At 37.2% G+C, this 26,518-nt stretch overlaps 1 protein-coding gene across 1 annotated transcript; it reads right to left on the bottom strand.

The window, feature by feature from the left end:
- Positions 1-142: 142 nt before the first annotated feature.
- LOC101166052 (rho GDP-dissociation inhibitor 2) lies at positions 143-24,062 on the bottom strand. Its single transcript, XM_004071755.4, has 6 exons — positions 23,480-24,062; positions 13,943-14,116; positions 12,679-12,762; positions 2,746-2,822; positions 1,611-1,674; positions 143-1,532 (listed from the first exon to the last, which is right to left on the bottom strand). The coding sequence occupies exons 1-6, from the start codon at positions 23,550-23,552 to the stop codon at positions 1,336-1,338; spliced, it is 669 nt and encodes a 222-aa protein (XP_004071803.1). The 5' UTR covers positions 23,553-24,062; the 3' UTR covers positions 143-1,335.
- Between the last annotated feature and the right edge of the window lie 2,456 nt (positions 24,063-26,518).

Genomic DNA, 26,518 nt, shown 5'->3' with positions numbered 1-26,518 from the left:
GTGTCTTGTTGCATTTTGCTGTTGACTGTCATTTAACTGCAGCTGAGTGTAATTTTAGGATGTTTTGTACAATTTTGCCTCCTTTGGTGATGTAAGACAGACTTTTTTAGTTAGCGGGCTAATTACTTTGAGATATAATGGCTTTAGTTGTTGAATTTTTTTTAATTAATTTTATTAATTATTGTATTATGATACAAGAGATTCAACAGCAATAGTAGAAGATGCGACACTTGTTACAGACAACTCATTGCAGCCTTCAGAAATAATCCCTGTAAATACTTTATGTGAAGGAACTGCAACCACCTGGGCACATGGATCTTTTTGCTTCTTCTTATTTTTCAAAATTCATTATATTTAGAATTTATTCCTAAAAAAAAGAATTCAACCATGCAGCACACAATAAACCAATGTTTACAGTTTGTCTTAGACCACAACAACTCAATAAAACAGTGTTATGTTTGGATACATGAACCAATTCCAAAGTCTTCTTTTTTGTTCATTTTCATTAGCTGGAAAGCTTCAAACACATCTTTAGTTACGTCTAGTCCGTTTACTATCAGTGAAAACTTACTTTTTTGGAAAACATTTCACATACAGCAAACATTGTGAAATCCTACGGAACTTACATGCATCTCCATCTACAATATATACAGTCAAGTTTTAGTTGTGCTGTTTCTACAAACTTTGAGCTTTTAGGAAGAAAAATTAAAACTCATATGATCAAGTATAACTTAAAATACTTTTTGAAACAAAATTGTGTCAGCGTTTCTTTTTTTATAATTTACAATAAAGAAAAGGAGAAACTGTAAAGCTCAGATTAAAAAAAGATTGTATATTTGTTATTAAAGACAAGTAGAAAAATTAGCACTTAAAAAAACATCTCTTGATTTTCATTTTCTTTTGTGAAAAAGAAGTTGTTGTTTTTTTGTTCTAAAGTGTATAGCGATGCTTTTAATTTGGTGATTTATGACTAACTTTTTACAGGCTACTATTGATATCCAACTACGTTAATGTGCATTCCTTTCATTAAGCATTAAAGAATGAAGGCAAAAGTCACCTCAAGCTAGAAGATAGGCATCTCATAACCCTGAATTTAGATTTAGATTAAACAAAACTGCTTGGTTTGCTTTGGGAGCTGTTGTTCATGAGCACCACACTATATCTTCGGCTAAATCTACCCTTTCATAACGGACTCCCTTTCTAGGACAGGCTGGAGAAGAGAAAAGGAAACGGAGGAATCTAGGATCTGAAGGACCCAGAGGAAGAAGAGGAAGAGGGCAATATTAAGGGATGAGATGAAGAACAGGAGAAAAAGAGGAGCCAAAATGTGCTCCCTTAGTTCCAGTCCTTGCTGATGTTGATGTTCCACTCCCAGGTTAGGTGGATATTCTTGTCATCATCAGTGAAGCAGGACTTGACTAGGTATTGGCCACGGGACAAGACGCCTTTTGGCGTTTTGTCAGGGGGGCACAAAAACTCCTGCTCCTCCTCCCGGGGGCCGTAACTTCCCACCATGAACACCATCTTGTTGACTGGAAGATAGATGATAGAGAGTACATCATGCAGAAATAAAAGCTGCCAAAATCAAAGATCTGTGATAAACCTCATACTTTTCACTCCTTTTCTGTAGGTCACATGCCGGTACTTCAGGCCAGAAACTATTTCTCTGTTCACCTGTAAACACATAGATTTACATTTTAATATGACATGAGACTAAATTTGATTTTTCATCAACTCTTACCTGACATGTCAAGAGTTTTTAAAGTAAAAGCTTCTCAAGCTGTAAAAATCATGTCATTTGAGAAAAAAAAATCAAAATCTGACCGGGTTCATTTTAGGTTAGAATTTTGAAGCAAAAAATGTTTTTTTTTAATTATTTAGACTGAAGCTTCATTTTAAACATGCACTATGCATTTATGAATGTGGAAACAACTTTTACAAACTTTTTGCTCGTCTTTATCTTTCTGAACAAGCTGCATGTCTGGTTTTCTTTGATAAAAGCACTGGCTTCAAAACATTCTTTTTAAGTTTTACGATGCTTGCCTCCTCTGCATCTCATCCTCTGGCTATAAAGACATTTACATCTCATTCTCTAAGTACAATGAGTCTTGTATTACTGTCTGCAAATGGAAGCAGATGAAATGGGAAAAGGCTTTTCAGTTTTGCTCCAACTTCATGTGAAATAATTTTATATCTTTTTATGTATATGTATGTATATACACATACATATATATATACATATATATACTGTGTATATACATACATACACATCAATAACAATAATGACTTGTAAGGAAAATGCTTCTGATAACGTTTAAAATTAATTTCAACATTTAGCCTTTATTCTGAAAGGCCAAACTTGACCTTTATTTTTCTTTCATGTTGTTGACAATGCTTCATGTTAATGATTACAGTAAATGCAAGATCAACATCTACGTTGACATTTTTGGATCTTTCTTTGTTTTTCATCACATTTTTTGTTTAAATTAGAGTTTAGTCCTGTTTATGCTAATTTATTGATTTAAAAAAGCAATGTGATGACATGATGAATTTAGGATGTCATAATTAATTCTCGGTGCATTACAGATGCAACACAACTCAATCCTGTGAAGCTTTGCACATAGAAAAACCTGAAAAGACAGAAAAATCTGTCTTAAATAAAGTGGTTTTGTTTGATGCTATACGGGGTCTGATTTTAAAGTGCACATTGAGTCTTATTTAGCACTGTGTTATCAGGCATATTACCTTGAAGTGTATCTTTAGCCTGTATTTCACTCCTTCCTGCAAGGTGAAGCTCTTCTCCTTCAGAGCGTTCAGGTCACCTGCCAAAAGACAAACAGTGATATTATTAAAGGTGATGTCCCATGAAACAGTTGGAAAGGAGGCAGCATCGTGTTCAAGAGATTTATCTGCAAATGTGCTCTTATTTTTTCGATTTTGACTCCCAGCTGAACCGGGAAGAAGATTTAGAACATGCATCATCATTTGTGGTTCAATGAGGTCTTGCTTAGAAGGAGGATGAGGAGGAAAGCATCTCGAAATGTGGAAGCAGAGGGAGAGATGCAGCCACTTTCTAATCATTTTATATGTCAATTTCACTGAGCAGCAGTGCTGAGTGTTTTCTAATGGAGGGAAGGAAAGTAGGAGAAAAAGGAGAGATAAAGGGAGAGGGGGAATAAACAGCAGACAGCAGAGTTATGAGGAGGTGAAGAGCACGGCTTAGATTACTGTTCACATATTTAAAAATTTTTGTTTTTAAGACTTTATGACACATTTTAAAAGTTTTTAAGTATATATCTAATATCTCCAAGGGTTTCCTAATCGAGGCTAAGATCTGTTTTGAATCAAATCCTACGTCCTCTTCTTCCTCCTCCATTGCCTCGTTTCACCCTCTCTTCCTAATTCATCCCTAATTCATCTCCTCCTCTGTTTTGTGTCGCCTCATGACACCAAGACAACGGGGGGGGGGGGGGGGGGGACTTGCATTTTGTGGGAACGTTTGAAAAAGACAGTAGGTCAGTGTGGAATGCTCTCAACCTGTCCAACACACTCACAGGTCTGTCTTTGACTGTCACAGCAGATGAGCCAATCCTGAATGTGAATTACATTCATACCGCTAAAACATGTACGTGATACCTTGTAGGAATTTATGCAAAATGTACAACCATGTCCCATTAAAAGCAAAACTGTTTTTGCAACTTTTAAAGAAAATGCACAACTTTTTTTATATTCTAACATATAGAAAAAAGTTTATTTACTGTAAAAAAAAAAAAAAATTTACTGTAATCTTATTGTGGTCCTCTGGTTACTGTTGAGAATGAGGGTTTTAAAGTTCCACTCTGATCATCTTTTGATCTATTTCAAAGGGTTCCCAGTGGTCTTTAACCATAACTGTGTGGGTTTTTGCCAAAATAGAAGAACACTGATTTTTTTTCTTGAACAGCAGTAGTTCATTAGAAATTTGCCTCTGAATTATGGGCGGGACCATTTGCCCAGAGCAAGCTCCCCCTCCCCATTGCTGAGACCTTTTTTACGATCATTTTCAAACAGCATTTTTTCATTTTTTCATGTGCTCCTGATTCACAATGATTTGAATTTTAAAAAACTCTTTAATCTTTAGCTGTTATTGGAGCTGTGTATCTTCCCTTCAGAGGGAAACAGAAACTGACATATTTATAAAGCTGCAAAACACTAAAACCCTTTTCTGTTTTTGAGGCTTTGGAATAGGCTTGAAACAGAGTTTGAGCAATTTTCAAGCTGGAGTCAGTTGAAAAAGCTGTTCAGAATCATACTTTTTATAAAACACAACAAGCGTGTCATCTTGACTTAGAGTTTATAAGCAATGTGGATCTATCTGGTCTAGTTTAAGAATGCAGCTAGAACCTCATGTTAATGTGGACTATTTGTACAAACAATCAAAAATATGGCAAACGAGGTAAACACAACTCAAATACTTTGTCAGTCAGGAATACAGAGAGTCAGTAGATATCAAATGTAATGATGATTTTGACTGAATCTTCCATGTCAAGTTTTTAAATAAAGTTGGCTGTATTTTGGACGGCTCTGACAAACAGTATGACACAAACATCTGTATAACAAATCAAACATGTTTAGAGATGAAAACTCTGCAATCTTTTTAAATTCTGCTTTTTGTGTGTTCTTGTAACAGAATTTGGATATGATTTAAGACAGCCACACATCTACTTTCCAATTTGACGATTTTTGCTCAGGCGCTTGAACAGGTTGCCCATTGATCGACCCCTGTAGGTACCAAAAGTATTCAGCTTGCAATAACTGTTCAGGGTCCTGCGACTATGATGACATCACACCGCTTGGACAAACTACAAAGCTACGTAATGTCGAGCTGTTCTTTTCCCTCATAACTAATAATGCCTTCCTGCAGTAAATACAAAAAAGCAATTCAAACATGTTATTTTGCTCAGCTTTATAATTTAATATAAGTGTAACGGTTTTAGTTTCTTTACTTTTGTTTTCCAGTTGTCTTTTGTTTTTTCATCTTTGGAGTTAACTTCCTGTTTTGTTTTATAGGTTTCCTGTTTTGTTGTTGTTTCGAGTTTTACTTTTGGACCCCATCTGCCCTCATTGTTTCCATCTGTTCCTCGTCAGTCCTGTATGTATTTAAGTCCTCTCTTTCCCTTCCTCCTGTGCTGGTCCATAGTCTGTTACTATGCTGTCCCCCCTGTTTCGTGTATATCAGATGTTTCTAGTGTTTCGGGTTTGCCTGCCTACAGCAATGGTTTTTGGTTTGTAGTTTTGTTAGGTTATTTTTTGAGTATTTAAGATCCTGGGGGGGGTATTCCAGAAAGCAGGTTATACTAGCTCCCACGGTAAGTTTGAGGCTAAGGAAGTTGATAACCTCAGCTTTCGGTGCCAGAAATGGAGGTATGTTTCAGGGTAGGTCAAGTTGCCATAGTAACTCATGCTCTGAACATAACCTGGTCTGGAGCAGGTTTAGTTGAAGGTTAGTTTGTTTACAGAGAGGTGAAGCAGCATGCCGTGTCCATTTGAAGATGATTTAGTGAATGAAGAAGCTCAGATAATACTTTTTCCACCGTGAGAGGGTGATTAGACCACGTATGGATGTTGGAAAAATAAACTTTTTTACTTTGATCTAACTTAAATATTTGCTTCAGTTAAGATAATTAAAAATCTTTTTTTGTTAAGTCAGTTTAAAAATAACACATAGTTTTCAGACAGTTATTTTGCTTACATTGAAATTAATTCAATTAAGCAGGTGTATCTTTGGTGCTGCTGTTAGATTGGCACCGCAAAGGATTGTGGGATACCATCCCCTTTGCCTGTCTGGACGGATTTGGGTTTAAGTGTGGTTTTTTGACTAAATGTGTTTAGTTGTTTAGCTGTTTTACTGTGTTTAACCGTGTTTTGCCGGGTTATTTTGTCCTACTTTGCTCAAGTCTCTGCACCATGAGTGAGAGGGAGGGAGAGGATGATGAGTTTATATAGCATCCCTACGGACAATTAAAATATTGACAATGTTGGAAAATTCCAAAATGAAAGAACCCTCTACGCATAAACTGTTTTGTTCTTTTTATTGTTATAAAAATGAGGATCTGCCGGCTCAAACTTAGACATATGAGAGTTCAAGAATTATAATTCATTACGATGGAAAAAAGATTACTTGAATTGGAGTAATATGACATTTAGTTAAATAAATATGTAAATTTGAGTTGTATTAACAATTATTGAGTATTATAGACATAAAAAAATTCGGTTGAATACATTTAACTCAATTAAGTGTTACCAATAGGAGTAATTCATTTAAGCTGGCAACATTGGATAAGGTGTGTGTGTGTGTCTGTGGGTGTGTGTGTGTGTGTGGGTGGGTGGGTGGGTAACTAACTTATCCAATGTTGCCAACTTAAATGAATTACTTCTATTCTGAATTACTTCTGAAGTATAGCGCTTTCTTTTTTTCTCCACGCGTTTCCATGGTGACTCCGGAAATCAGCGATCTAATGAGAATGTCTTTATGTACCTGCTGTGCACGTGCATTAACCCAGTGTTACCAAGTCGAGCGTAATTGCGCCAACTCATTACCGGTCTTTTGGAACCGACATACCCCGAGTAAGCAAGTTCAGGTGGATTTCAGCCAGAGTTCAGGATTAAAGTCAGGCTAGTTTAAACATGCTTCCTGATCTCCTGGAACCTTCTGCCTCTTTCTCCTCTCTGCATCTGGGTACTCTCCCAATCCCCCGCCGTAACAATAAGTTTATTGTCTTTATATCCAACCTGGCGTTTACTTTGAACAATTGATGTACATTTTATTGTTTTTTTGTTTTTTTGCTGTATGTCACCTGTGTTCTAAAACGAATAAAATAATAAAAAACTGCGAGGTTGTTTGATTTCTCCTAAGGAGTAGCGGCTTTACCAACATTGCAACCCAACCCAAAATGGACCTGAGACCTGAGTCTGCAGTGCACCTCCACCTGGAGGCCACAAACCACTCGTTAGAGGAAGGTAAATGGCATATGCTTATATAGCGCTTTCTACCTTCTTTCGAAGGCCCAAAGGTGAAGGTGAAGTCCGAATTCTAGCCAGAAAAGATGGTTTGACCGAGGAGTCAGAGAAGCCATCTTTGTCAAGAAGGATAAACCTTCTCTTAATAAGAATGGTTTCAGGTTTATTCTTCCATCCATCTACGGCAGTGTTCTTCTACACCCAAACAAACCGAACCAGTTCCACCTGGGTCGTTGACAGCTGAAAGAGATGACCAGTTTGGGGAGGGAGTCACTGTCTCCCCAACCCCCAGCTGAGGACGAAGGACTCTTAACGACCTGAAACCATGTAGTCTCAGGCAACATTTACACTACATGGTTCAAGTGACCCAATTCCAATTTTTCCTCTCATGTGGCACAGATCGGATATGACCGGTGAACGTGTAAGCAGGACAAAAGCGCATGGATTCCGATTTTCTCAGATCGGATACAGGCCTCATTCATATGTGGAAATAAATCGGATACGTGCATTTGCGTGTGCCATGTAAGCAGACAAATCGGAATTTCCCCCGTAAATGTGAGTCGTACGTCAGTGACGTCAACTCAGGACACCACCAACTGAGATCACATGACTTATTAAGGTGCTTTTGTGCGCTGATGTAGCTGTGTTACCTTTCAGCCTCAGGCTTCAGATCGTAATTGGAAACCGCTGTTATTTCCGGTCCGGTCCCGGTAGGAACGCAAACGGTAACTAATCAAGCTGGACACCGTTGCTATGGAACAGGCTATAAGCCGGTTATATCTTTACTTGTGTTGTTGCGGAGTGGGGACGTGTATGTGTGTAAGGAGAGGAGAGGGGGTGTGAGCGCGGAGCGGGAGAGTGTCGGAGAACCGTAATAAAAGGTGTCTCCCCCAAAAGAACTGTTTTGGAGGCTTTCTTAACCCACTTTGGAGGCTGAGGATTCCGAACGGGAAAGTGAACCCCGAAGTAGAATCCGCCTTCGGCCCTGGAGAAAATCTCCTGTGCGTTTCTGACCACGATCGGAAAAAGAGAGGTCATCGCGCAGGAAAGGTTCAGCGCTTGAATCAAACTGTTAGTACAGCACGTCTGCAAACCCTTCCTCATTCAAAACTCAGAGAGAGCACATAAGCCGGCCGAGCAGCCCCCCTTTTTCCTTTCGTATCCCCTCTCATTCGCCTGCTCCATCCTGGAGCGCCCAAGGCAACGCCTCCTTCCTTTGCTGCGTTGCCTCCATAACAACCACAGTCACACAAAAGTCCGAAGTAGGTCTGCGCAAGGCTGCTACGTAGTCCTCAGAACGTCTACGTTTGATAGGTTCAACATTGTATAGTGTAAATGCAAAAATCAGATACGGTGATGTCAGCGGGTCGTCAAAAAAATCGGACATAGTCAGAAAATCGGAAATGGGCATCAAGACCTGCAGTGTAAATGTGGCCTATGATATTAGTTATCCAGTTTCAGGTTTGTCTCCTCCCCCATGAGTCTTAATAGATAAGAATTAATATACTTATTATGTCTATGAAGACTCTCATTCATTCAGGTTGATTCCATCATAGTAGTAGGTTTAAAGGTTGTCATCTGGACATGGTTTTTAAAGTTGAAGATGTGACAGACAGGGTTGTGGGTGGTAGTCCCTCATGGTGTACCATAGGCTAACATTCAAGGCCACCACCTGTCTGTTGAGCTGTGATTGGCCCATGAGGTTGATAAGTAGCAGCTGTGGGACTTCCAGCTAGATGCTGGTTTCCTGGTTTGGCCTTGGTGAGTGATCTTGACATGTGGACCTTTTTACTAAAGTTTTTAATAATTTGAGTCCTTTTACTGAAGGTTTTAAGCATTTGAGTTTGCAACATTTTAAATTGTATTTATATTAACAGGTGGTGGAATGAGTTCTGACCCTGGGACATGAGAGGTAACATAAGGCTTTGTAAACATGTTTGTCCCAGGGATAACTAATTTGTTTTGTTTTGTTTTTTTTTCCAGCAGAGTTGCCACTGCCGTTTTGCATTTACTTTTTTTAGCGACTGTTTTTAATGGTTTAATCAAGCTTGACACCCTTGTTTTTATCCATTTTAAACTGTGTTTTGTGCCCCTTTTTAGTCTTTTGGTGGTTGGACCTGGCTGGAGGTGGCTGCCTCCTCCCTTCATCCTTATGGTAGCTGGTGGGTGCCATATAGTCGCATCGCGTAAGGGGGTCCCCTGTTTCGGCTTACAAGTAGTGGTGTACTGCTCAGGTCCTCTGTTTTGTGTTTTCTATTAATCACTGTTGGGGTTGTGGTGCGTTTGTGTATTGGGGCCCTGAACAGGTACTCCCGGTGAGGGTTTTGATTGGAGATCTCCCTTGGCGTTGTTAGTGGTAACCCACCGGTACGGTGGGGCTAAGGATTCCCTGGAGGCAGCTGCCCTCATGCAGTGTTGGAGCGTGGTCCAACTGTCTGAGTACATTGTAACCTTATCTTTTATGGAACTTGTGTCAAGTTTAATTGTATATTAACCACTACCAAATCCAGGCTCCATTTGGGGTGCAAATGTAAGCGGGCATTCGGTCACAAAGATGATTCACCTCTTATCCAAAAGGCTTTGTCAACACAGGGGTGAATGAATAATGGACACATAAGCACTTTGAGCATCTGGAAAATGGCAGATGAATCCAATCCATTATAATTATTTAAAAAAACTCATATGGAGTTCTGATCGAAATTTTGAGAACAATCTAATGGGTCATGGTTTGCATTGAAAAGCCTTTAGTGTATTTTGTTAAACTCTGCATTAAAACTGAGAAATGCTGAACAAGTAACTGTAGCTTTACCTTTTACAGATTTAACTGGTAAACACAATTGCTCCATTCTTTTATGATATAATAAATGCTATCTGGTAAGTTTATAACAAATTTTCCTTTAGAAGTTCCAATAAATGTTGTAGGTTCTGTTGCTTTAACTCTTTGCTGAACACTCCATGCTTTTAAGTTCACCATCTTGTTTTTTTTTTTTTTCCCCTTACTGGCATCCAGCTGCCAGTAAGTTCCTGAAATCTACAGCAACTTGTTTAGTGTAGCTTGGAGTTATGCTTTGGGTCTTTAATGTAAGCATTTTGGGGGTTTGACAGATTAACTACTGTTGGCACATTTACAAACGCTGCAAAAAAATGTGGCTACCAAAGCATGAATTAAAAATTGCCAAATGAGTTTCAGGTATTCTAGTAATACAATATTGATTTCCACACAGCAGTCTTGTTTCAGACTGTGGAAGAAAACGAAAATACTTTTTGTTTCTACTATGCCAGCTGTGAAATGCTGGAGTTTACTCTAGGCTCTTTACTGTAGTATGAACCTGACTCTTGCTCTTCTCCCTTTCATGGTAATATCGTTGTAAGTCACTGCTGCAGTCTGGAGAGTATAATGGGGTCTCTAATGCATTTAGCCTACAATGAAAATTCCATTTTATGTCAAGAGCCACACGCTTGCATTTCTAATTGCAACATGAAACCAGTGTGTCTCATTACAGCACTGCAGCTCCAGATTTACAACGGTTGGTTTTGTTTTTTTTACACATTTAGTTTAAGTTTTCTGCCAAAAAAATTCCCTTCCTTTAAAAAAAAATGATTTCACCAAACATTTTTGTTGGATTAAGAAAAAGGGAGATTTTGTTTAAAACAATATTTAAAATAAATACACTGTTTTTTTTTAAATATTTAATAGAGGTAACGATAATCAGAGAGTAAAATCAAATTAGCAACTGACAATCTACTTCACCTGCCCAATAATTACTCTAAAGTAAATCAATTTTAAACTAAAATAACCCTTAGGTGTTAAACCACCAAGCAGTTCCCTAATTCTGCCTAATACTCTTCTAACATTCTAGATAAATTTTAACTAATCAATAAATGGCTTCATTAACCCTGTAAACCACACTATACTAAATAATCGACAGAAAATTCATTTCTTTGGAAATAAAATGCTTTTCAAACCCTTAATTGAAATCTATAAAAACATTTTGCAATTTTTTTTTTATTTATTTAATGAGCTATAGATAGTATCAAGTATGATACTTTGAGTGATTTGGTAACTTTTCGCTCACAACAACCTTAGTTGAAGTTGCAAAATTGTTGAGTTTTTAGAAAAAAGCACCTAACCCACTGTCTCAAATTTGATCCAAAAATTTTTAAGATTTTTTAACTTACAAAATAGTTATCAGCACATTTTCCATTTTTTTCTAACAGGTAGTAATTTGAAAAATGTATAACTATGGCGTTTCATGCCTGCCATTATTTAAACGAGCGCAAAGACAACTGAGCAAGTGTTTTCTGGAACTGAGTGAGCAAACCTTACAACTGCGCAAGCCCAATTCTAACGGAGCGACCCCGCATTTTACAGCTGCACGGTTGCAATCGTAAAATTAAAATGTTTTTATAATGGCAACCATTATTTTACAAAAATGACAGTAAAAATTGTCAAGTCATTTAATGACGGATCAAGCAAAGTCGCGGAAGACGTGAGTTAACTTCAAATTAAAGTGAGAAACCCACAGGTCTATGGTTGTTGAGCGGCGATCCTGTGAGCTCGTTGGGTTTGCGCGCAGTGTTGAGGGGGTGTTTTTGTCACTTGGGGACGGTGTTCAGGGGGTGTGTTTGTCACTTGGGGACGGTAACCTTTCTGGTTGATCTGATTGGCTGAAATTTGCATGTCAAATCCGCTGAGGCAGCTTTCATTTTTTTTAGAGGTTTTAATAGAAAAAAAACTGTGGATATAACGTGGATTAAAACGTTAATGAATACTGTGATTTTCACATTAGAAGAACTTGCAGCACAAAAAAAAAACACTGCACTTTCTTACCTTGGTCTTGGGTCGTTGGTTAACATTTTAATCCACATTACATCCGCTGTTTTTTATGCTATTAAAGCCTCTTAAATAGCGGTGGTGAACAAGTTTAACACAAAGAGCTGAAATTTTTAATTGTGATTGTCAAAGAGCCACACCACGCACTGAACTGCAAACGCAGGAGCGAAGTGAGCACGCAGGACCACCGCACCGTTAGGATTGCAACCGTGCAATCCAGTTGTAAAATGCAGGGTCGCTCAGTTAGAATTGCGCCTAAGCGGTTGTAAGGTTCGCTCACTCAGTTCCTGAACACACCCGCTCAGTTGTCTTTGCGATCGTTCAATTCATGGCAGTGATGAAACCCCACAGGTAATGCTGTCTTTTTTGAAACAATTTAAAGCTCAATGTAACATTTTACTTTCGAAAAAGTATGACTTTTTCTTGTAAATTACGACTTTTTTAGGCATGATTGTATAACTTTATTCTTAAAAATTGCTGAATTTGATTTCGTAATAGTACAACTTCATACACAAGATTTTTTTACTTTTTTACTCACAATTTTACAAATTTAATCTCACATATTTGTTAATTTTCTTTTTTTATATGGTGGCACTAACACTCCGTCCCACCTTTTAAATACCCAAATTAAGATTTTAAAAAGTGAAATAAACGATGGATTCTTCTCACTGGTTGAAATTAAGTGAAATTAATAGCCTGATCTCTGCCTTTAGGAGCAGGTGATTGCTTTTTATTTTGTATTTTTTGAAAGTAAACAAAAATATTGTGGTAATGAGGAAATTTCTCATTGAAAAAAGACAGAAAAATATTTTATTAGGAAAGAGCATCTATTCTAAAGCTTGTACCTGTCAGATCCATGGTGATTGGTTGAGGAGCCTCGTCACACACCAGGGTCAGTCTGGTCACCTTCACTTCTGGCCCAGAGGGGTCTTGGGGGTGGAAACAAAGTGTTTTTATTAAAGAGGAAGGAAACAGATTCATTTAATCAACTGTTTACTGTTTGATGTTTGAAATAAAAAAGACAAAATTATGTACAAGCTTGGCAAAAGAGTAATTGGAGACAATTTAAAAAAATTATCAGATAAATTACAAATTATAAAGCTGAAATAAATGCATCTATAATTGCTTTGTAACTAAAGTCAATGTCCTCATGTATTGATCACTATTTAAGCTATTATTTAATTTATTTGATCTATTTTATGTGAAGCAAAAATGAAGATTCAAAACAATAAACAAATGTGAACATTTCTATATTAAAATTAATCAAGAATTTAATTTTTTTTTTATGTATAAATGTTTTTTACTTTTTACACATTTTGATTTTTTTACATACGGAAAAATAATAGTTAAAAATAATCCAAGTTGTTTGTTGGGTTGTTTTAACTCAACTCTGAGGTTAAAAAGGATTAACTTTTTAATGTTGATTTGATTCTGGAAAGAAAAAAACGTACATTGGGTCAAAATGAAACCACTATAACCTAAAAAATTAGTATTGCTCCAAAGATAACCCAACATGAATAAACAAATTGGTTAAAGAAATAATCCAACTGTTTGAAGACTGTAGTCTAATATATTATTTTTTTGTAAATATCTATTCAAAAACATATCTAAAATTAAAATGTGAAGTGTTTTTGGGTAAGGTAAGAAAAAAAAATCTGCTGTTCATCATTATTGTCAAATGAAAAATGTGGCTTTTTACTCCATCTTTTTGTCTCCCATGGCTGCACTTTCATGTGTTGTTTGGGATTTGTGTATAGACTTTTTGTCTATAGAATCCTTTAGTGGATGTATGGATTTAACATCTCAATTTGGTGAAATACACAGGTTAAAATGGACAGTAACTTCCTCTGGTCTTTCTTCTCTCTTGTAACAGCCTTTGATGTAAAAGCTGCTGAGCTGTGCTTAGTTGCAGCAGAGGGAGCTGTCAGGGCTATTTCACTGAAATCAAGACTCTACGTCTGGACTGAAGATGCTGATGTAGCAGATCTGCAGTATATGTGTGAGTAAAGCTCAAAGACGTTTGGAGTGAAAATTGGTATCAGATCCACTGTCATGCTCACTGACATCGAGTCCTCTGTCACCTTTGGCCCGGCAAACCAAAACGCCCACCTGCTGTCACAGCTTCCGGCCCCAGCAGAGTCTGCTTGTACTTCACCAGGCTCTCGTCGTCTTTGTCCATCTGCTGGATCTCCTGCAGCGACTTCTGAGTTGGAGGATTGTAGTTCAGGTTCCCTTCATCCTCCTCTTCCTCAACTGGCAAGTTGTTCTTGTCAGCCAACAGCCCTTCAGAATATAGCAGGCAGAGAAGCCATTTTGTTCAACTTTGTATTCTGCATCGTTCAGGCTGAAAGTCACTTCATATTTGTACGGGAATACAATTGCATTTTGCTTGTAATTTCTTTAATAGAAATTCATTCATTCATTTTCTTAACAGTTTTTCCCTTTCGGGGTCACGGGGCTGCCGGAGCCTATCCCGGCCACTTGTGGGTGAAGGCAGGGGACGACCTGGACACCTACGGACAATTTTAGAGTTGCCAATTAACCAATGAAGCATGTTTTTGGATGGTGGGAGGAAGCCAGAGACCCCGGAGAGAACCCACGCATACACAGGGAGAACATGCAAACTCCACACAGAAAGGTCCCCCGTTGATGTAGTTTTTCACGTCCCCCAGCCGGGACTTGAACCGGAGGCCTTCTTGCTGTGAGGCAAGAGCGCTAACCACTGATCTCCTGCAGGAAATATAGCTCACCTAAAACTTGGTCACACGAAGGCATTACTGTGTGCAGGACAATCAGGGCCATAATTCTTCAAAGAATTTAAGGTGATATTACATCACAGGTGAAGTATAATACCCTCTGCAAGCTTAGATTTCATTGTAATACATGGATACATTCCCTTTCACCCCCACAAAGGTTAGAAAACTTAAGTAAAAGGGGTAATTTGACCAAATGAAACCATGTTTGGTAGTCACAACATTTTTATGCAAATTGGAAGACGAGCAATTTGGAGAGTTGACAGATGAGTCACAATTACTACAAAAAAAAGATGCACAATCATTTTGCTCCAGTCACAAATTCCCCCACACAACTCTGAATTTAATTATAAAGAAAAACACGAACATACCCATGGAACACAATAATCCTCTGTTTCAGTAATACTAAAACAATAGAGTGGAGATCAGCCTGCAGAGGTGTGAAAGGTGGCAGTTAGATGCAGAGACTACAAAAAACACACAATTCTACATGCCTGCACAAATGCCAACGGTGCAGAACTGTTGCAATGAACTCTGCTATCCGTGTGGGTTTGCCACAGTCAGGACCAAGCCCATCGCCATGGCAACCTCTCTTCACTCTCCTTGCGGTGACATCACCTTTTGCAATGGATGTGTTTTGGAAACTGTTATACAACCCTGTGCTAGTGCACACAGATTCGCATTAAAGACTCATTACGATAAAAACTGTTATTTTTTTTAATGTTCTTGTGTTTTTTAATGCTGATTATGGAGGACATATATAAAAAAAATTAAACTTAAAATTGTATTTCCAAGTATTTCTTTATTCAAGTTGTTGTGAATAAAGAGCAGACAAAAAATGCTTTTTAAGAAATGGTGTATCTGTGATGTAGAAAATACGCTGGGCAGGTCACAAGCTCCCTTCTCCGCCCCAATCTAATGCATCCACTTGTGGACGACAAAATCCATGTAGTTGTTTCAGGTGGGGGTGTGAGGAGCTGTAATCTAGCTGGAGAGTGTGTAAAGAGAGCTCTCAGTTATAGGTGGTAGGAAAGAGGGGCGGGGTTGGACTGCATCAATGACCCCCCCCCTACAGCTGAGAGGGAATTTGTTTGAACTGCTGCCGCGCTGCAGAAAACACAGGATTTTTGATTTGGGCTAAAACTGCATAAGCGTAATTAAAAGATCACTGGGGACATTATGAAAATAAATCAAAAGATGATCTTTGTTTGGTTTTTTGGTATAGAACACACATGTGCAAATTAATAACAATCTTATTTTTTGATTTCATGTACTATTTCAGATAATTTACACTGTATCTGTGTTCAGATCTTCTACAAGTTCACCTCTTTTCCCATTTTCCCATTTCAGTTGCTTAGTTTCAAACCCTTGTTTGAAATCTACAAAAATATTTTCAAATTTATTTTTTTTAATGCGAAGGTATCAATTATGACACATCGAGTGATTTGGTAAGTTTTTGATCACAACAACGTTAGTTTAAGATGCAAAAATGTAGACACGAGTGTTCAGGGGACAAAGCACCATTCTCTCAAATTCTCACATTTTTAACATGATGTAACCGTGTTAAAAAAAATTATCAATGAAATTTCATTTTTTCAATATAGAAAGTAGTGCATAACAATACCATAACAATAGCTGAGTTATTCTCACCATAAGGTTTTGAAAATTAGAATAAAAATCCTGCCAAGGGTTTTTTAAGATTTAATGGCAGCAGTTATTTTGAAATGAGCAGGAAACGTGCTTCTACTGCCCCTAGTGGAATGATGATGAACTACAAGGTGAAAACATGGACAAAGTATCACAAAATGGGTTTTTAACAAAAAGTTTTAATCGCGCCAATGAGATAGAGGTTTCAAAAGTGTATGCATCAAATATATGAATGATTATATGGGATTAAAATATAAACAGTTAACTAAGTCAAGCTTTCACAAAATTGAGGTAAATTTAGGATTGTAATGTAATTTTTTTTTATTGAAATCATGAAAAAAAAATTTTTAACAGCGACAATGGTGGGCTTTAATGAACAAAAGGTGTGTAACCTTCATCCATGAGCACATTTGCATATGTTATACATAATATTATATAGGATCTTAAAAAATATTTTTAAGAAACACTTGTATTCTTTTGAAATTGCAATTACTTTTGGTCACTATAAAAAAGTAAAAACCAGTTGTTTTAAAGTAATGCAGAAATTCCTGAATTCCATAAGAATTGCCAAAAATTCCAAAACCTGTCTGTAATCCGATGTGGATACTACAGTCTTTCAAATATGAATCACATTTCTGCATTTACATATCAAACTGTGCAGTCCTCCCACGCGTGATGGCGTAAGTGCACACATTTGCACACACTGTGTTCTTCAAACCAGTATGAAGGCTTTTATTAAAAAAATACAGCTTCCTTTCTGACATCTGGGAGCTTATCTTTGATCTCCAGACTGCTGACCTGTCACACCAACTCAGTCAATTACCATTCGTTTTTTGAGAGGCGAATTTTTGCACCGCAGAGAAGCGATTCCCTGAAACTCAGAGAGCTTTAATATTGACGCCTTGTTAAGCTAGAGCACATGAGAAGAAATACAATCTTTGAAGAATGTCTACTTTGTTTAAAGGAACGTCAAAGAGTGTGCTGTCTTTAAAGAAAAACTAAAAATTTGACTTTTTCTTAAACTCAGTATTAGAAAAAAAACATAAAAAAGTACACATTTCCAGTAATTGACAAGTTTAACACATGCATCCCTAATGGAGAACATCGACCATTTTGTTCTGTTAGTGAAAAAAACAACTTCACAAACCTGAACCTAGAGTTTTTTGCAACATTAAGAGTGATGCAGTTACAAACTGCAACATGTTTTTGTTTGCTGGTAATTACCAATAAAACCAACAAGCTTTGAGAAAATAGACAGAGAAATCTGTTTGGCAGCTCTCACAGAGCTTCAGGGAAGGCTGCCTGCAGAGGACTGCTCACATGAGAGATGACAAATACACACACTGTGGTGCACACATGGATACACAAAAAGGTAAGTTTTGGCTCAAAGGAACGAGGAGCACTCTCATTTATTTATGGCAGATATGGAGTAAAAGCCTACAGTCTGGCTCTGTCCTGTGATACAAAACATCCACTTAGTGTGTAATGAGATGAAGCGTTCAAGCCCCAGATTCCCACAATCTGTCAAAACAAGCAGGAACACTGGTTTAGGGTGAATACGTGTGCCGAGTTGAGTTTTCCCAGTGGTTTCATCCACTGCAGATTAAGACAAAGTCTACCAGTATATGTTTGCAAAACAGCTGTCCTTACTGAATTCTGTACAGCGAATACACAGGGCAGAATGTTTTTTTTATTTTATTTTTTATTTATAGTCATGATGCTAACCATTAAATAAACCAAAACAATTGTGTCAGGATCACTAATAAGTGTCTCGATTTCCCATCTGAAGCTAAGAAGAGATTTCCAATGAAAAGTCTATGTAAACGTTTGTATACAGATGTTTGGCCTTCCGCATTCAAAAGTCTTGCGTTCACGCTTTTCCATTTTCCGGCTCTACTTACAAAACGTGCGGCCATTAAACACAAGCTGTAAGTCAAATCAACTTTGACCAATCAAGGACTCGGGTTTGATAGTGACTCATGGTTGACATCCCTTTTAATTCACGGAAATGCCAGCCGTTTGAATATTGATCATGGAGGGGAAATTAATCATTGTGGTTTGTGCCCAGCTGGAATAACATAACATGTCTTTCATATATTGGAACAGAGCTCTGAAAGAAAAAGGCTGGAGCACGATTTGTGAGATTTGCACTGCTTTGACAATTCACATTGAAGTCTCTCCCAACTGCAGGTGGTGGACATGTGTTAGGAGTAAAAGAAAAAGAAGCCGCTCCCTGTTTGTCCAGTGTAAACACCATGGGCCAACCGTGCTTTTAAGAACCCGCGTTAAGTACATTTTTGAATCTGTGTCAAATCCCCAGAATCTCTGTGGCTTCAGTATATTTCTCCCTAAGAGAAGAGATCACATCTCCCGTATTGTCAAAGCTCTTTATTGGCTCCTGGTTGCTTACCCCTTTAAATATAAAATATCAGTGCTGAATTGTAGGGCGCTCCATGGTCAAGCTCCTTTATATGTCTGTTATCTGATCCCCCCCAAAAGACAATCTCATGCATTGAAGTTGGTGGATCAGAACCTTTTAACCCTTGTGCTATCCTAGGCACTTTAACATTGGGAGCTGGGTCATCTAGACCCACTAGACAGTGCGCTGCACTTTTTTCTTCAATGATTTGTGATCTTCACTGGTGTCCATGGATTACATTAAATCCATTTCTCCTTTATCCACCTTTGTCATGGAAGGGGGAACACGTCAATGTAAGGGTGGGGTCATAGGATTGCACAAGGGTTAATGGTTTCTCACACACCCTTTCGGACCAGAGTTGACAGATTCTTCCAGTCTGCTGCTCCTAACCTCTGGAATGATCCATTGTCCCTGCATTCCTTTTATAAGTCTCTATGGTCACAGTTCATCCAAACACGCAAGACATCACCGACCCAGAGCCAAACCACCAAAGATGAAATGACTGCAGCTAAAAAACTTCTGTCCACTTGGGCCAATACGAACCAGCAATGACGTTTTTTGTTCTTTATACTAGTTAAGCACCTTGTGACTTCTGTCTGTGAAGTCACAAGGTGCTATATAAATAAAACTTACTTACAGATACTAATGTACAGGATAACATTTTTTGTAAAAAGTGTTAAATGTGAGTGTTTTTGAAAATGCAAAATTTGTTCTTTACAAATAGGACGTTCTTGAAAGGAATGTGTTTAAAGTTTTGTGCCAATTTGTTTAAAGAAAAGAGTTTGGTATTCATTTATGAAAAATTACGTTAATGAAATATCCTTTTTTAATGTTTTCTTTACTTATTAAAAAATTAATCATGTACACAGCCCTGCTTTTGTGAATGTAACAGTCTGTTCTATTCTGTTCTCACATCGTAAAAATTTGAAATAAATTGGAATTAGCTAAAAAAATGCTGCAAACACAACAGCTCATGGGTAGGAGGGAGGAAGTTACTTGAAGTTTTGACACTTTGATTTTGCGTATTTTAATTCACTCTTTATATTTCGGATACAAACATTTTTGTTATCGTGCAGCAGTTTGTTGTTCCACTTTCTTTTTGGTTGCTTGGAAACAGCTCATAGCCAGAATGAGGTGCATGTGCTTTATTTTTACACCCAACTGATAAAATGAATACATTTTTATTTTAACCTCAAGATTTGATTTAAAAAAAAGAAAAATCTGCAGGAGGATAACCATATAAATCAAAAAGGGAAAATATGACTCCTATGAAAAAAAATAAGGCAGAAACCCTGCAGTCATAAGGCTTTTATAATAACTTTGCCTCTTTTTCTCTTCACCCAGAAAACCTAAAACTGTGTCAAAAAAACGTTTTTCTGCTGTACACTTGTGTTTGCAGCATAAAGTTTATTTGCTGTTTTTTATGGTCCTAAAGCATTAATATTTGGAATTAAGAACCGGATACTGATAATTTTAAATAAAAAATAAAAAGTTAAGTAAAGCAGGGGTGGGATTATATAAGTTTGCTTCCTCGAACTCCCTTTGAAGCATTCTTTTGAACTTCTTGTGGCAATTGTGGTAGTTAATAGTTTAATTATGTTATGTTTTATATACAAAAAGCAAATGTGTTTATTTATTTTTAAGAGTAATAATTGAATAAGTTGACTTGAAACGTTCAAAAGTAACAATAAATTAAAATTTATTGAAAATTAAATAATCAAAATCAGCCATTACTTTTGAGTTGTTGATTAACAGAATTATTTAAAAAAACAAACTAACCACTGTAAATCTAGTCATCCACAAGTAGAAGAAATCAGGATGGAGCAAGGCAGAGAGAATCACAGATATGATCTTTTTCAAATGGCCTCTGCTCCTGACTTACAACAATTACAGAAATACCCAGAAATACCCAGAAAGTCCGATTTTCTTCATATATGTCCTTCATCGTGAGAAAATGCCACACAAATGTGTTAAAAACACAACTTTCAACGTGAATCTTTAATAAAATTTATTTGTTTTTGGGTTAAGGTTAAAGTACACCCTCCTGCTGATTTATCTTGAAGTAAACAATTGTAAAGTTGTGTAAAAGGAGCTCTGTGCTCCAATGGCTGCAGGTTTTTAGAGAACTGTGAAGACAACTGTGTTCATCCATTCAATCAGCACCATTTCTGATTCCCACAGAAACACCCATCTTCAGTGGCTCGATGGTGAAACAGCAGCCTATGTAATGGACCCACTTGGCGGGCCTCACACTCACCTCTGCATACTCCTCCTCTTTTTGTGTCAAGGACCAATAAAAGGTAGGATGTGAGACGCAGATTCAGCACAGCTGCTGATAGACTCTTAAACTGACGGCAGGAGTTTGTCGAGGTGGAAGTGACAAGAAACAAGTGCAAAGCAGTGAGGATGAAGCAGCGAGCTGACAATCTGGTGTTCTGGCTCAGAGAGGTAGAGCAAGGATGAGACTACCAGAGAGGAGTGACAGGAAAGAGAGAACTGAGGAAGATGAGAAGCAGCAGATAACAAACTCTTCAGGAAATGAGCAGACAAGACGAAGAAGGACAGAGGGATGGGAATTATGTGGATGATAGACAATAGTAGTAATAGACGTGTCTGAATTCCCTCTGGTGTCTGATGACTGACAACTGAAAAGACTGCATCAATTTAAACGACACCCACTCTTTTATTTTAAAAGATGCCTCCTTTATCATTCCATATTTTTGCTTTTTTGATCACATTTCCTTCCACATTCAACATTAAAAAAGAACATGATTTTAAGATTAAAACATTAAAGCAGCTAGAATGACTTAATATTGAAAAAAATACAGTGCCTTGCGAAAGTACTCGGCCCCCCTGAACTTTTCAACCTTTTGCCACATTTCAGGCTTTAAACATAAATATATAAAACTGTAATTTTTTGTGAAGAATCAACAAGTGGGACACAATCATGAAGTGAAACAAAATGTATTGGATATTTCAAATTTGTTTAACAAAAAAAATGGAACTATTGGGCATGCAATTTGCCATGATACAAATTCTAACAGTCCATTCAGTAGGACTATCAGCTGTGTTTCTACCTGACTTCTGCACAACACAACTGATGGTCCCAACCCCATTCATAAGGCAAGAAATCACACTTATTAAACCTGACAGGGCACACCTGTGAAGTGAAAAACATCTCAGGTGACTACCTCTTGAAGCTCATCAAGAGAATGTCAAGAGTATGCAAAGCAGTAATCAAAGCAAAAGATGGCTACTATGAAGAGCCTACAATATGACATATTTTCAGTTGTTGCACACTTTTTTGTCAGCCTGAAATGTGGCAAAAGGTTGAAAAGTTTTATGGGGCCGAAAACTTTTGCAAGGCACTGTATAATCCACATAGATTTGTTTTCTTGTGACTAACATCAAGTACTGTCATGTGTGCCTGGTAAAATGCATTAGATTTAATCTTCTTGCATATCAAGGAAAACATATTAGGATTCTTTTAAAATATATAATTTTAAATCGGTAAAGTTAATGTTTTTAGTTTTTTTTTTTTTGTGGGATTACAGTGCAAAATATGAAAATCTGTTAAATTTGTTTTCAATAAATAAAAGTTTATAAAAAATCCATACAATCAAAAGATTAATTTCACATTAACAAAAAAAGGGGTTATTTAAAAATGTCAATTCGTACAGTTAAAAAGTTCAAAGACAACTAGAAATTTAATTGAACAATACAACAAAAAGTCTTAAATGTGTTTTGTTTTGTTGTAAGTAAACTCCTAAAAACCTGTATGGATAAAACACAGTTATCCACTGCAAAGTTTGCATTTTTATTGCACTTAACTATTTGTGCAAAGTTTTAGTGTGTTTTAAAGGGACCCGAATCATTAACTATGAAATTTCAGATGTGGTTAATTAAATAAAAACTATTGAAAATACATTAAATAATTAATAGTAAAAACAATCATTTACCAATCTTTGAAAACATAAAAATCATGTAACAATAGTAGAAAAACAGTATCAAATCTTTTAAAATGAACCATAAAAATAAATAAAAGAAATGGTTTGGTTTCTTCTTTTACTTTACCTCACTTTATCTTTTTTGTATTTAGGCAGTGATATTTTTCAACTAAATTCTTTAAGCTTTTAGTGTCATAATCATAAATTATTTTTTGAAGCTGTTATTTAGATTATCCAAATCTTCTTTAAGCACACTTTAGATGAGAAAGCTCCTTAATTTTTTTTTCTAGCTTTTAAAAGCTGGAAGTGGAGCCAGGAAATTTTGTTCTGCTTAAAATTCACAAAACCACATTGTCCTTCTTGCTTTGAGATCTGCTATTGTATATCCTTTTTTCTTTCCCGTTGGTTTGCTTTATACCTTTTTCATTTGCATAAACTTTCCTGTTTTTTTTTCTCTGATAAAATTCTTTTGCACACATCTGTATGAACAGAGACCCCGGTTCAGTTACACCATCTGTTACTCCTTAGCAGCTCTGGAGTCAAACACATCATGCTGCTGCAAAAACAGAAAAGGCACAGTTTGACTTCCGTATCATCTTGTTGAAACACACCTTTACCCTCCTGCCAGCAATTCCAGTGCTGTATTTTGACTGTAATTACCAACCATGAGCAAATCCACACATGCAGCAGGGGGAAATCAATAGTTTTTTTATCCCCTTTGACAAGCATTTTCTACACCACACATAAAACTGTCCACACCCACCAGGATAGAGACCCACACAAACACACACACTTAGTTAAATCATCGATAGTGCAACACGCTTTTCAGCAAAGTGGGGTTTCAGCTTTAGAAGACCAACTTCCATGGGTGAACTCTCACCTCTGTAGCACATGGTGAGCCAGAGCAGCTCCAGCGCCTGACCCCCAAACTCACAGACGTCCAAGCCCAGCATGCTTCCTCTTTGTCAGGCGTTCTGAAGGGAACTGGAGGACCTCCACAGGTAGCAGGGAACAGAGGAGCATCCACAGAAGTCTTTCGGAGAGAATTCTTTTGGGGGGGTTTCAGTAAGGAGATGCAGTTGGAGATTTTGAAGAGGAGCAGGGGGGAAATGGGGTGGTGTGGAGATGCAGTGAAGCAAGCAGGGTATCCTTGGGTGTGGGTGTGGATGTGTGAGCTAGAGAGAAGGAGGATGGAGGGAGGGAGAGGCAGACGTGGGAATCAGTTGGATTTCTGCATGACCCCTCTTCCTATAAAGTGGCTGCAAAAAACAAGTAAGTTTCAGAGCGGAAACGCTAACAAATGTCCTTTTTTCTATGTTTTCTTTTTTAAATTATAAATTATTGGTGGAAGGCAGAGATGCCGAGAGCTTGCTACTGGAGACAGATGCTGCTACAACCGGCAGAGCTGTGTTCAGCTGGGCGTGCGCCGCACTCAGACACTGGCTATCGATTTGCAGACAAGCAGCCAACCCCTCCCCCCCTGCACTTCTCCTCGTGTCATCAGACTGCAATGAGCTCATCTTTTACTCCTTCCTACCTTCCTCTTACTCTCCTTTCCCAGGCTCCTTTCTTTCTGGATCTCCTTTCCTTCTCCATCCCCTGTTTTACGCCCTTTCAACTCCTAATTTTTGTCGTCACTCTATCTATGGTGTCCACACTCCCCCTAGTCAATGTGTTTAGTTACTCTCTTTTTATATCATTTATTTCTTGTGGAATCCTTTTGTCCTCATTTTTTTATCTGTGACCACGCCCTGTCAGCAGCACACATCAACCCTATAGATTTTTTCTGTGTTTTTCTGTCTCTGAAGTTTTGACTCTGCTTTCATCTCTTCTCCTAATATCCCTGGAGCTGTGAGTGGTAATCTGGAGTACAAAGCAGGGTTTGATTCTCCCACTGGACCAGCAGACACCTCCCTTTTTCACGTACAAGCCTCACTCTGTCAGTCATTGTCTGACACAATTTTTGTGTTAAATATGTCATCCTTCCTTCTATTTTTACTTAAATTTATTAATTAAATTGAACATTTACAAAATTGCATGTTTAAAAACATGTTTTGCTCTTTCTTCAATCAATACTGACGATAGATTATAACACTTTGGCAGAGCTGAGATCAATTTCCTGAACAAGAAAATACCTGGTAGATCACAAAAATCCATAATAAAGTAATCAAAGTGAACACAATAAATTATTTTAAAAAGAATTACAACACAAATTTTGTGAAAAGGTGTAACAAAAGATGAGAAACAAACTCATCCTTCAGTTTTCAGACATGGTGAGAGCCAAAATTCAGAACAATCTGACCTAAATGAGGCTGCATCTACAGAAATTAATTCAGGAGCACATAGATCGCATTCAGGTTACTGATTTGGAAAAACTCTGTTTTTTGTTTTTTACCCAAAATGCATCAGGTGGAGGAAAGTAATTTGATTAGAAAAACAGCCACACCTCAGTCGCAGAACACAACCTTAAAGATGGTTGTCACTTTATTCAAATTCAATCTATACTGTATAAAATGTTTTGCTACTTTAACGATTTTAACGTCTTTGGTTCAAGAATGTGTCTTTCTTACTGTAAATTTGTCAATTACAATTTATTTATAATCTCATGTCATACAACAGTCCCTAAAAGTCCTTTAAGACACATCAAATAAATATATAAATACAATCAAAAGTAAAAACTGCTTTATAAAATGGAGGTCCCAAAACTTCCACTTATTGAGAGAAAAGTATGTGATTCAAAGAAACATTTCAAGCTAAAAACATTTTCTTTTCCATGTTTTTTAATAGTTTTTCAACCGTTTTCAGAACACCCTGAACAAGTTGCCAGTCTGTTGCAGGACTAAATACTTTTTAAAAGAAAATTGTATTTACCAGTATTGGTACTTATATCTCTGCTGCGATTAACGCAGTTTCTAGTCATATCAATCAATAATTTTTAGTGCATAGCAAAATCAGGTTGAGTTGCATTTTGTCTGTTTTATTTATTTATTCATTTTTGTTTTTGAAACAATAACATACAGTGTGTTCCAAATTATTATGCAAAATGTATTTAAGTTTCAAAAAGATAAAATTCTTTGTTTTCAATTAAACCTATTGATGATATTCTGTCTCAGGGCTCTTTGGATCACTGACATGAATATCAGATACCTGTGATGATTAGTTTGCCAGGTGAGTTCAATTACAGGAAAAACTACTCAAGAGGGACGTTCCACATTATTAAGCAGACAAACATTTACAAGAAATTTGGGAAAGGGAAAAAAAAAAAGGATCTCTCTGCTGCTGAAAAAGCATGAAATAGTTAAATGCCTTGGAAAAGGTATGAGAACCTTGGATATTTCATGAAAACTTGTAAAATTAAGAGATTTGTGGCTGATTAAGAGCACACACAGGTTTGTGCTATGATGGGATAATGATGCCTCAATGAGTGAAGAGTATTGACACATTACCCAAACTGTGTTGTTATATTGACATTGTTGCTCCCTCTCCTGTGAACTCTTCAATAATTGTAAAATCATTGCAAGTAAATGAAAAAAATAATAAGAATTGGAAAAATGAAAAAAGCTGTTAAAGTCCCACTTGAATGAAAATGGTGTTTTTAACATGTTCTAGGAGTATTTTGGAGGATGGAGGACATGAATAAAGAAAATTAACATTAAAACTGCCTTTTTGAGTATTTCTTTATTCAAAATGTAGTGAGTCAGCTCCCTGCTCCTCTCAATTCCGATCCATCACTTGTGGACAAATAAATCCATGTTCATCTTCATTTTCCTGGTCTGAGCTGACATCTGGATCAAAACTGTACTGTACAAAACAGCATGGACATAGTTGCAAGCATATTTGAAGCTCCAAGTGTCTCTGGAGTCCCACGAACATCAAGGTGTAGGATCCTCCAGTAGGGGTCACCAACCCTGTTCCTTGT

Source organism: Oryzias latipes, chromosome 8 (assembly GCF_002234675.1).
Source record: "Oryzias latipes chromosome 8, ASM223467v1".
Classification (NCBI taxonomy): Eukaryota; Metazoa; Chordata; class Actinopteri; order Beloniformes; family Adrianichthyidae; genus Oryzias; species Oryzias latipes.
Note: the sequence above shows the minus strand (reverse complement) of the source record. Positions and strands in the feature narration are given on the sequence as shown.